The 13,023-nt window shown below is 41.9% G+C and overlaps 1 protein-coding gene across 3 annotated transcripts in view; it reads right to left on the bottom strand.

Moving 5' to 3' along the window:
- The window catches only part of RIMS1 (regulating synaptic membrane exocytosis 1), a 379,415-nt gene that overhangs the window by 69,461 nt on the left and 296,931 nt on the right, over positions 1–13,023 (bottom strand). For all 3 annotated transcript variants that reach the window (XM_084826895.1, XM_084826894.1, XM_084826897.1), the window contains one exon: positions 7,787–7,899. In XM_084826895.1, coding sequence (XP_084683021.1) covers positions 7,787–7,899 — 113 coding nt within the window. The remainder of the gene's footprint in view (positions 1–7,786; positions 7,900–13,023) is intronic.

Below are 13,023 nucleotides of genomic sequence, written 5' to 3'. Positions count from 1 at the left end.
ACCCCTATTCTCTTCTGCTCATTTTGCCAGTCTTCAAAGTGGTTTTGTTTTTAGACTACTGTTCCTGGGCACCTCTGCATCATATTCTGGAGGATCCCCCAACCCTCATGAGCAGCCTTGGGGGAGGGCTACAGTGGGTAGGGGAGTACTGGCAAAAATGAGGTGCCCCAACTTGCAAAAATGGAAGTGGTTTCTACTGGAAGTTGGAAGCACAGTTTTACAGTGGTTCAGCTCTTACTTATAGGGTTGGTTCCAAAGAATAACATTGTCTGCCTATGCCTGAGCCTCCTGGCAACTGAACTGTGAGGTGCCACGGGGCATTATTTTGTCCCCATTCTACATGGGTTGTTATAGATGTTATACAACTATAACATCTATACGACTCCATTCAGAGTAGGGATGGATGAGTGCCCTCCTGTCCGGGTTCTCTAGGCACCTACCCAGGTTCGGCCCACACTCGCTGGCCCTCTGGGCTGCACTTGAGCCCCTCTCCGTGCTCGATAAACAGCCCGCAACTTACCCGGGCCCGTCCGTCTCTGTCCCAATCGCCATTTTTTAAAAAACATGGTGACTGGCAGCCTTTGCCCATAGACTTATACACAAAAAGCGCTGTGAATCACCCATATACTCTAGATTCACAGAGCTATTTTGCATATAAGTCTATGGACATGGGCTGCTAATCACCATGTTTTTTAAAATCATGCAATGAGGACAGAGACAGACGGACCCAGGTAAATTGAGGGCTGCTTACCGACCACAGGAGGGCGGTCTGGGGACCGGTGAGCAGGGGAGAGGGCTCAATGGGTGTAGCTCAGGGGGCCTGTGCACCGGCAGTCCAACAGATTTGTAGACCAAAAAGGGTGCCTGTGCCATCCCTAATTCAGAGTGGTCATGAGATTTAGGGCAAGGTCTCAACTGTGTGATGATGACACCCAGCTCTATTTCTGTGTGACATCTGAATCAGGAGACACCATTCACATTCTGAATTGGTACCAGATGCAGTTATGGGCTGCTTGAGAGCTAATAAACTGAAGCTTAATGCTGTTAAGACAGAGATCCTATTGGTGGGCAGGTCTAAGTTCTGGGAATTGGGGTGTTTACTTGTTCTGGATAGGACTCCCTCTGAAGGACCAGGCACACAGTTTGGAGATGCTCCTGGTTTCATGCTTGACGGTGGAGGCCCATGTGATCTCAGTGGTCTAGAGCACACTGACAACCTTATGAATAGACTACTGTAATGTGCTCTATGTTGGGCTGCCATTGTGCCTGTTTTGAAGTTGCAGCAAAGTGCAAAATTCAGACTACAGCAGCTATGATGCTCTGTGGGGCACCTAGCTATATACATATAACACCCATGTTAAAAGAACTACACTGTCTGCTTATTAGTACCGAGCCATGTTTATAGTTCTGTTGTTGACAACACCCTGAATAACCTTGGCCAGGAAATCTAGTCAACTGCCTTCCCCTACATGTACCCAGTTGACCCATGAGATCTTCAGAGGAGCAACCAATAGAATGTCACTGGGCATCGCTTCTCAGTAGTGGCACTCAGCCTCTGGAACAGTCTCCCGTGCATGTTCTAAGAGGCAGAAACTGTGGCAAGCTTCAAGCACCTCTTGAAAAAGGGGTTTTCAAAATCTGTTTGCAGTTTCCACTGCTCTGTTTTACTGTTGTTTTTCTTTAATGTTCTGAATTGTTTTATACTGTATTATGTATATATTTTAGTGTTAACCACTTGAAGGTTTATTAAGCTGTATATAAGTACTATTAAAAAACCCAATAAAATCACCACATGATACAACTAGGGATGCTGGAGAATTCCACCACGCACTGAAATGTTGGGATGTTGGGGAATTCCACCATGGACTCCGGTGAGGCTGGATTCTTTAGAATCCGGCCCCCCAGAGTCTGTGGCAGAACGGAATACCCCACCACCACCACCCCAAATCCCCCCCGGAACAGACCTACCTGGCGCGGTGGTTGCTCCGGTGGCGGCTCCAGGTCGTCTTCTGGTCGCTGCCGGGCTGTGGTCGCAAATGGCGGCCGCTACGCTGGCTGCCATTTGCGTCCCTGCTAAGCCGTGGTAGGCTACATAAGTATCTACATAGCCTATCATGGCAAAAGGCAGGGACGCAAATAGCAGCTGCTACACCATTTGCGTCCCTGCCTTTTGCCGTGATAGGCTATGTAGATACTCACATAGACTATCACAGCTTGGCAGGGATGCAAATGGTGGCCGCAGCCCGGCAGCGGCCAGAAGTCTGACTGTGGCCAGCCCCAGCTGGCAGCTCTGCAGCCTTGCCGCGGAGACGGCCGGGGAGGATTCCAGGGGGGAGGGACGGATCGGCTCCCCCCCAACCGCAGACTGCCAGCCAGAACAGGGTATTTCGCACTCCCTACTCAAATGAAGCCAGATTCCAAAGACTCAGACCTCTGGAGTCCATGGCAGACTGGCCACACTTACCTCCATGTCTAGAGGAGTTACTGGGAGGTGGCTCTCCATCTTCCTATAAAACGCGATACACTAAGGGTGGCTGCCATTAGCTTATCGCAGGAAAGTTACAGCCATAAATGGCGTATACCATTTGCAGCCATAAAGAACTTAATTTTATCTAAATACAGGCACAAACACCTGCAATTTAGGTAAAAGTGCTTTACGGCTGCAAATGGCATAAAATATACCATTTACAGCTGTAATTTTCTCATGATAGGCTAATGGCAGCTGCCATTAGCCTATTGCGTTTTATAGGAAGCCAGAGAGCTGCTCCACTAACTCCAGCAGGGCTCCAGAGGACTCCGCAGGGCCCCAAACAGCCCATATTGCCCTGCAACGGACCCTCCTCTGGACTGGACAGTGGGGGTTTCGTACATCCCTAGATACAACCCAGTGTCCTTAGCTGCACTGTCACCATTGCAATGTTCTGATCTCATCATATTGCTGAGTAATCCTCATAAAATGCAGCCATCTACAAGAGGGGTGGGGAACCTCTTTCAGCCTCAGGGCCAAATTCACTTGCGGAGAAGCTCTTAGGGGCTGCATTTGAGTTGTGGGCGGGGCCAAAGGCAAAGGGTGACAGGCTACCCCTGAGATTTCCCAACCCTGATCTAACTAGTGGAGCAGTTTTAAAAGACTGGGTGACACAGCCTGATCACAAGCTACAGAATCCACCTAATAAAATGAAAAATGCACTCATCAGTACAGATCTCAAAAGTGACTCGTAGGAAAACAAAACAGAGTACTTTGTAAGAGATGTAAGTTTCCACTCACACCTCTGATTTGCAAAAATAGGCCCATGAGAATGAAACATCAGACTGACTGTTTTATTTAAATGGCTATATATAACATAAATTCTAAATCTAGTTGTATATTTAAAACCTTTGCGTATTGGTTCAAGTGTATAGAAAAAAGGACTTGTATGTATATTGGAGTTTGTGCTTCATTAAAGGTGCAATATTGACAGACACAAAAGTGTTTTAGTATTGCTTGAAATGTATTGCTTAAATACATCTTAAGCACCAAAAATGTATTGCTTAAGAATTAACATATCATTCCAAAATCTTCTGAAATCAGTGGGTAAAACTTGATTTTGGAGACCTCAAGTTTTTATCCACACAATTCAATTCCCACATTAGCTTTCAAACTAAGAACATTTCAGTGTTGGGAAAAGTCCACTATTGGGAAGGATTAAGGGTAAAATAGAATCATGTTATATGAATTCTGGTGTTCACTTATAGAACTTTTTGTTTATAGGATCAGAAAAAGTGTAAAGCTTTTTTAAAACGACGCACAGTCTACCCAACTGCCAACCTTCACACTCCCAAAAATAGATCTGTTCAATGCCAGCACCAGTGGTGTTGTAATTCATAGTAACAGTAGTATTCTTTGCTATTAGGAATTCATTTTTACAGTTCCACCTCCATACAGAGTATTTGATGCACACATGGAGCTCTGTGTGAGAAAAAATATTGTATACCGATGCTCCACTAAATCTGAATTAGATATATACTTCTCTTGCTCTTTGCAGAGGCACCATATTGATTCAATCTGCTTGAAAACGCCATAAATGTTTATTTGTTTTGTCCTCCCTGTGACAGTGAACCTATGCAGGGTTGGCGTCAAAGGCAGGCATGGTTGGGCATCTGCCAAGGGTCCACATCCCAGCAGAGGCCCATGGACTTGCTCCTCCTCTTCATCAGTGCAATCTGCTTGTTCACCTGCCTATTGCCCTGGCCCAGACAACAGCGGTGATGAGGAGGAGGAGCAATAGATACCACTTTGTACTTGCTCACTGGATCTCTGCCTATCAATCAAGCAAGTGACAGCAATGATGAGAAAGAGGATGAGGAGAAATAGCAGCTGGTGAAAACGGAAGTACGAATGATGACTCACTAATGGAAGGGCCCCACTGAGGGTGTCTTGCTGAAGGGCCCTCCAAAACCTGGAGCCAGCACTGATCTATGGTATGTGCCACAATATATTGACCCTCACTCCAGATGCTACAGACACCAGGGAAAATGGACAGATTTAGTAACTGTCCCCAAGTCCATCCATTCATAATCTATCGTATATTTGAATAGCTTGCATTCTCTCAAACAAGAAACAGTAAAATGTTAACAAACAATGCCTCATTGTGTTTTCTCACTGCTGAAGTTGATTTGCCTGGTTTCCACCGATAGGAAACAAAATGCCTTTCGTCAGCAGAGCACAGAAAGATTGTGAGGAACTTGACCCATACTGGCCCGATTGCTTCTTTTCCCTGTTAGAAGGTTGTATCCAGTGTTAGTCTAACGCAAGTTCTATTCATTTCAATGGGTCTATTCTAAGTAGGACTAACACTGGATACAACCGAGTGTCTGCTGCAGAGGCTGGGATGTGGGGAAAGAATGCTTTGGCTACTGTGTGGTATATAAATGTAATAAATAAATAAATAAATAAATAAAGCAAGCCTAGATTGCTTTAAGCAGCCTGACAACTCAGCATAGCCAAACAAAGTGAAGCCTACTTTCTTCACCTCCCCTCATGTCTCTGCCAGGGCATTCTTCAAGAAGGTGGTGTGTGGGTGCCTAGATTTTTTTTAGGTACCCAGGGCCATTTTGAAGACTCTTCTTCCCTGGAACAAAGAAGTAGAGGCAAAGGTCCTGGAGACTAGAGCAAGTGAAGGGAATGGAACACAAGGATATGGGACTGAAGGGGGAGGCATGGAGCTAAGGGTTGAGAGAGAAAAATCTGGAGTATTGAATTGCTCCAAAACACCCTCTACTGCTTATTAAATTAATGGGGTGGTATGAGGGCAAGTGAATAAAAGAGCAACGTTTTGAGGGAGGAGCTGGAGCTCTCTGCCCCAATCCCCACCCACCAAATTTGCCAAGCACTTAACCAGTTATATTGTGACATTCAATTTATAGGTATTTGCAATTTGCCACACCTTCAAATACTAGCTCTGCATGGAAGGTGCCATTCTGCAACCGAGATCTTTGCAACAGCCAACATATTTAAATATCACCTTGACACTTGCTTCAAATAATCTCATCAAATATCATGAAAGGATTTTTGCTATCTTGATCTGAAAAATATCCCAAAGTGCTCTCCAGCCACACATACCCTAGACTCCTTTATCAGCAGACTTATCCCGCAAATGAGAGCAAAAGCCCTTTAAGTGCCACATAACCCCCACAATTTCCCTTTGAATTTTTATTGATGTGTTTAAAGTATGATGGCTTGTAATGGCGTGCAATGATGATCCATAATAAATTCTTATCTGTCCTCTCTATAACCAAGCAGCATGGTTCACAACCATCCATCCCAATGGTTGCCACTGACTTGGCAGCATATCTCTGTAATTCTGAAGGAAGGAACTGGAAGCTCTACAAGCAAACAACTCATCACATGCTAAAACTATTCTTGGACTGTACCACTTCAGCCTTTAGATGGGTATATGCATGATTGACTGCTCCCTCATATAATTAACTCCCTACATATTGAAATAAAGATGTCGGGGAGAAGGGTTCTTCTAGCCTACCTTTCTGCCTGATGTGTTAGTTTTCTACGTGTAGGAATGACAGGGCCAAACTACATGTTCTTCAAATCACACATAGCAGAGCTATGTAAGTGCATGTAGACCTAATTTGGATTGGGACCACGGCATGCCTAATTTGGATTGGGACCATGGTGATTTAAGCTTTCCTCTTTCCCATTTTCATTCTGAAATTCCACCCCCCTCGTGTGTGTGTGTGTGTGTGGGGGGGACAAAATGTTTATATTGATTACAATGGAAACATTTTTCTTTTCTTTTTTTAACCCCTCCAGCACCGGTAGGGTGTGTGTGGAATTTCAGGATGAAAACGGGAGGGGAGAAAGCTTCAATCCCCACCTTCTGGGGCACCATGGTCCCAGTCCAATTTGGGATTGCGCACACTTAAACTGAGGTAAATAATCCAATGACACATAACTCCGCTATGCGTGATTTGAAGAATGTGTAGTTTGGTCTTTAGCTTTTCATGAGGAGTGTTCAATAAAAAAATTCCCTGGCTGAAGTGGCACAGTCCAGGAAAAGTTTCGTGAACTCTTTGTTTTTAGAGAGCCACTAAGAGTGATTTCAGCTGTAATTAACATAAAGTGAAGATGATAACATAATATTCTGCATTACATTGGCAGGGGGAGAGAAATAATATTCTTTTCCATAACCAGAATAAGAACATATTTTGATTATGGCCAGCCTCACATCTTCTTTTAATCTGCTGTTACCTTTCTTTCCTTATGGTGCTCCCCCACCATTGGAAATAATGTACAAATGACATGTTTCTGCATACCGTGATAGTGAAAAAAACACATGGCATAGTTTGTATGTGCTTGTTTGCTAATGATGTATGCAGCCACATAAGAAGGGAAAAATACAGATATGGCACATTCACGTAAGAAGTTGCCTTGTATGTCCAACTTTCTCTCCATGGGTTCTGAGGGAATCTGTATGCATACTTTTAAGGGCCATTCCTGTAAGTTTAGAAAGTATGTGTGTGTCCTTATCCTTTTTCTGCCTCTCTTGTCATTTGTACTTCTTTTGGTGTCTTCAATTTGACACTTTTTCTGTGTCTGCCTAAATCAGTGCGTGCAAATGTTCGTATCTCCTTAGGAAGGCCCATCTCAAAACTTGAAAAACAGAGTGCCACGTTTTGGCTCTATTGATGATGAGTCCTTGCCACTACTCTACAGTATGCTTAGTCATTGCAAGTCAGCCCATCCTAGATTTTCTAATGGGCTAAAAAGGTATTAAACACCTCAGTCTATTTAATTATTAAACCATAAAGCCCAAATAATTTTCAGACATTATGTAGAAGCAGTGAGAACCAACATGAGAGTGACTTGCACATCCAGTTTTCATGCTTCTGGTATAAACCCCAAAGAGGGAAGCTGCAAAATATCCCCATAGTTTGATGTGGGGACACTACATTAAATGCAGAGTGCAGATGTTACACAGGAAGTATGAAAAGCAGATATGCAAATACCTTATACATTGTCTCTTTACACTTTTTTGTAATGTTAATTTGCTCTCAGTTAATTTGCTCTCAATAAATAGGAATCAAAAGCTTGTAGGAAGATTACTATTTCAGGAGCTTCTTATGTAAAAATGGTACAGATGAAATTCTGGCCCCCACAGAAAGTCAGTATTTGCAGTGACTTTAAATCACTGTTTCCTCCTAGATAAACGGGTGTTATTTCATACTTTTAACATCCATCTATATCCTTTGCCTTTCCAAATAAAGTATCATATTTTAATACTATCTTTACCTTGGTATATTGCTCACGTTCAAGTTCTTGACTAGACCCAGACCCTGTTGTCTGATTATAACGGTGCATTTTCATTTTCATCTGTCTTGTTCGCTCCTCCACTACTAAATTTGCTGTAAAAACACATAATGGAAGCCTATTAAAAAGAGATGAAAAACTTTTAAAGTAAAAAATGGTTTAGATGCAACTTTGACCTTATTTCATCCTGAACAAGAAGTATTCAAACAACAAAACAAGCAGGCTGTGAACACAAGACACAAGCATGCTAATACTAATATAATTACTGGACTTGCTTGGAATATTTATCTGACACATTTTCAAATTTCCTACATTTCCATATGTAGCACAATAGATTTTCAAACTGGAAAAGAACTTTCCCTTGTTAATTCTCTTTAAAGCTGATAGCTGTTGACAGAATAGCTGCAGAATGTAGCATTCGATCATCTTAACATTTAATATAATAACATTCAAAATAATTTTTGTTATCGTATTCAAAACACTATATGACATTTGCTAGTGTGGTAGTTCTGGGTTCCAAACAATCCCAGTAACATTTTCTCTACAATGATTAAAGCCACAATCCACCAGCACGACTGTAACTAATGAGATTACAGAATTTTATATTCATGAAAAATGTCTTATCCAATCATATCACACACAAAAATTCAGCTTATTGTGTATTTATTATTATTTCTACAATGCCACCAGTGTACATCATGGCTTGCAGAGGTTCAATGGCTAATAATAATAATAATAATAGAAAAAGAAGCAGCAGCAGCAGCAGCAGAAGGTCCCTGCCTCCAAGGAGCTTACAAATATAATAGACAATGGGGAAAACAACAAGTGGCTAAGTCCGAACCCTTGTGGAATAGTGGACTCAGGAGGAATCTGAAGGAAGGTGGCACCAGATTAAGGGAGTTTCAGGCATAGGCACCAAGGGGGAATGGGTGAAGTCAGGAGAGCAAGAGGCTTTGGGGTGGCTTACATTACTTGTTTATTATGACACTGAAGCTTTCCGGACTAGCACTGATTTCAGGAGATGAATGAAATGGATTTAAAAGTTTTTCAGCTATATATGCATAGGTTGTTGAAAGTATATTGCTATTTCATTTAAAGGGACTTAATCAATGTGTATATTTCATATTCTAACCAGACAAATGAAGTTTGACATCAAAAACTGCAAAACTATTATTTGCCATATATTTTCCATGTTTTCTATGCCATACAACCCAATGCTACAAGAGTTTACTTGGAAGTAAGCCCTACTGTGTTCAAAGGGGCTTACTACCAAGCACGTCTGCACATGAGTACAGCTTTTAACACTATCCCCCTCCCCTGCATCACCATCTGAAGAAGTGCATTTGGATAATCCACAATCATCAAAAAGGCTCAAATCTTGATCACCTGTTTGATGGGAAAGTTGGAGTGGGGGCAACTGAATCCAGCACCCAAATACCTGACTGATGCATGTTAATTGGGAAGGGGGGGGGGATGAGATCCCTCTTAAATTGAAAACAGAAACCACACATGCACAACCAGTTTGTCCCTGTTTCTACACATGCATTTCTCAGCTGGATCAGCGAACATATGAATGTGTATATAATATATTACACTAGGGCCTTACTGACCAATTCACTCATGTGTGTGACAAAACTGTTAAGATATTTCCTGATGAGTTACTGAAATTTAGTACACATATAGCCTAAAATACCTCAGTTACTAAAAACATATGAAAATGAGACATCTATACACCCCAAGCACATACATTGGACTCAAAATGTACCCCCAAAGGGTTGAGGTACTTCCAGGACACACAGAAATCTGAAATGTGGCACATACATAGTCCAAGGCACTCTGATTACTAGAAAGGTCTGAACTCAAAATGCTTATGGTATGTCCAGGTCACTCAGGCACATGTAGCCTCTACTAAAGTCTGAAAAGGGAGGATTTTTCACCTCAGTCAAACTTAGGATGGCGATGTGTCCTTATTTTGAAGGTGTGCCTGAGGACAATTTTCTGTGTGAAGGTGTCCTCTATTTGAGTGGCTGTTCAATCCAAGCTCGGTTTAAAGTCAAACAACACTAAGAAGGGAGAGCAGGGGCTGTGAAGCTGCCCATCAACAATTAACATCTGGAAAACAGACTGAGCAGCAGGCACATGGGTCACCTGGCCAGTCTTCCCACAGTGGTGAGGTGTGCTGTATTTCTATTTAAATTATATTAATTATTTCTACATCTGCATCTATACATATAAATTAGTACATGCAAATCTGTTCTGGTGATGCATTTCCTCTTTTTGGCAATGTATAGGCGGCCACCTTAATCAAAACCTGGAGCATGACAGGCCAGCATTCCAGGACAAAACAAGCAAATATGCAGGTACGATGGACTGTTGGGTGGCAGGAATTCATCTATCTCTTCAGACTTTGATTTGGGGGAAGGTGCAGCAAGGAACATGCATCTGCCCAGATCCTAAGATCAGCTTCAGCGTCCTTCTCTGGTAGCCCCTGCCAAGCAAAGTGCAGGTGGCTACCAAGAAGAGGACCTTTTCTGCTGTGGCATCCCGGCTATGGAATGCGCATCCCAGAGAGGTTTGCCTGGTGTCTACATTATGCTCTTTCTAGCGCCTGGTGAAGACCTTATTTTCCCAGACATTTTAGTCTTTTAGTTCTGTTGTTTTAAATCTGTTGTTGTATTTTAAATCTCTGCATTGCTGCTAGATTTTATTCTGGTTTTAAACTTTTAAATTTTATATTGTATTTTATGTTGCATTTTGTGGTTTTAATTGTTGTGAACCGCCCAGAGAGTTTCGACTCTTGGGCGGTATAGAAATGAAATGAATAAATGAATGAATGAATGAATGAATAAATAAATGTGGTCTTGCAGAGTGCAAACTTAAGTAATAATATTATATTAATATTACTAATCACTTATTAGACCTGACCAACTGATGGAGTGGGTCACTCACAAGGGTATCAAAATCATTAGGCACCTTCTCAGTGTGCTAGAGCTTTGAAATCTGGTAGACCTACAGTCTGAGGCAACCCAGTTACTTTAAAAATTCTGGAAGCTGAACATTTCTACTTTTGAGGACAAAACTACAGAATCAAAGTATACCCAAAAATTAATAAGCCACTCCCATACCATATTTGACACACATGTAGGACAAAATACCATGATAACTAGAGAAGTTTGAAGGGTGACATTAATGCATCTCTCCCTGAAAATGGGGAACTCAAAAAGTGTGGTTAAGGAACTTCTGGGCCATTCAGAAAGCTGGAATTTGGCAAGACACTCATATTGGCTTGGGATTTTTCCGTAATTCCTGGAAAACATCAGGAAAACTAATCCCAACCCAATTCAAGGGCCCAGAAGAATGTTACACCCCTTGTTATACCAACCCCTCAAAACTCCCCCAATCTCTTCCTTTAAATTGGCAGTGAAGGCAGGAGCAGTAGAGGAAGAGTAGTAGAATGCATGAACAAAAGTCAGTATACAGACAAAACAAGCCTTAGAATCAAGAAGCTGAAATAGCAAAGGAAGTTGGGACAAAGTAAATAGAGTGAAGAGCAGTAAGGGAAAGTAAACAGACAGATTGCACTGCAAGCTGCTGTGCATATCTAGCTCTAAAGAAACAAAAGCAGGAGGCCAAATTAGAAGCCAATCAAGGCCTGAGGAATATATGGAAAAACTAAGAAAGATGGTAACAACCCAAGAAGCCCCCTGAAATTGCTTGTGTGGTGTTTGCAAAGCAATTTCATATCTATCAGCTGACTATACAGACCTGGCCCCATCACATGGCTTGCTTCCGTACTTCCAACAAGCTCCAATCAGAAATATTAATTTTTGTTTGGTAACTAGTATAGTGATCCACATGACGTGAGTAAGAAGATGATGTCGAATGTTAGGCTACAGCTTGAAAAAACAAACACTGTGGGGGCCAATCTAAAGTACATCATGAAGAGAAGGCCACAAAACCAACAATACAAAACCAACAACAACTTTAATAAATAAAGCTTATTGCTAACAGGCCATGCACATACTGCTGTGGGCAAGGCTGGACAAGAAACTGAAAACACAGTGCCTGACAGCTGACTCAGGCATTTCCTGGTATGGCAAGCCAGGAGGGCCAATAACACTACATAATCCATCTGCTGACATGATCTATATGAAACAGCTGTGGCCATGTAGATCAGCTTTCATGAGACAGTTTCAAGCAGCCTTCACATGGCTGCTATAGAGAGAGAAAGACCCTTTTTTTAACAGATTTGTGGATGGTGACATTACGTGTATGGAAAATAAACAGCATGGTGTTTTTTATAATTAATAGTAGGAAGAGTTCAGAAATCTATTGCCAACTTCACACAGTTACCTGCCCTGCAATCCTCTTCATGTGACAGAGGAACAGGCATGTGCGCTCTCTCCCTGTCATACATAACGTGAGGGATGTGCGCCACTTGGAGCCCCAATTTGCATTGGGTGATTTGCATTGAGCCTCCAATAGATAAAACAGAGGGGAAGTTCATGCAAATCAGGTGTATGTGATTTCTATGTGGCTTCCCGAATTATGTTATGTGCTTGGTAAACAAGAGGGATGTCCAGTCCTTAGCCATCCCACCCTGTAGACAAAATCCAAAAAGAAGAGAAAGTGGCCTATAAAAGCCATCTCTGTAAGGAGCTGCTGAAAAATGGGCAAGCATATTCATTTATAAACATAATGAAGTTGAAAACAGGTCTCTATTGTGAGGACTTGAGAATGGATGACATGTGCCTAACAAGATTTATACAAACAATTCAAAAGATCCAAACATCTTACTTGAACAAACGTAGATGGAGCAGCACCACTTTGAATGAAATTTTAATTTTAACAAGACCCCAGCTCCCATAGACAAACACAAATCAGGACAGGAAATAGTATTCAGTGTAGACTACACAAGTTATTAATCATACTGATTACTTATTACACTTAAGCCATGTTCTTTCTCCATGTATCTCCAAGAAGCTTACATATATCCAGGCAACTTAATAATAAAGTAATATAAAAGAGGCCCAGAGTGTGTTTACAGAGCTGCTGTAAGACCACCTTGCCAATGTTACTGTCAGATGATAAATAGGAAGGTATGAATTTTGTAAAATTTGTTCTGCCTGCGTTTTGTGGATTGTCAGGTGCTTTTTGTTTTGTCAATGGCAGAATCAGATTTTACCAGTTTTACAAATTTTACAAATTTGCACTTGCAA

Source organism: Heloderma suspectum, chromosome 1 (genome assembly GCF_057233095.1).
Source record: "Heloderma suspectum isolate Gila_16-S chromosome 1, 16-S_ref, whole genome shotgun sequence".
In the NCBI taxonomy this organism is placed as follows: Eukaryota; Metazoa; Chordata; class Lepidosauria; order Squamata; family Helodermatidae; genus Heloderma; species Heloderma suspectum.
Note: the sequence above shows the minus strand (reverse complement) of the source record. Positions and strands in the feature narration are given on the sequence as shown.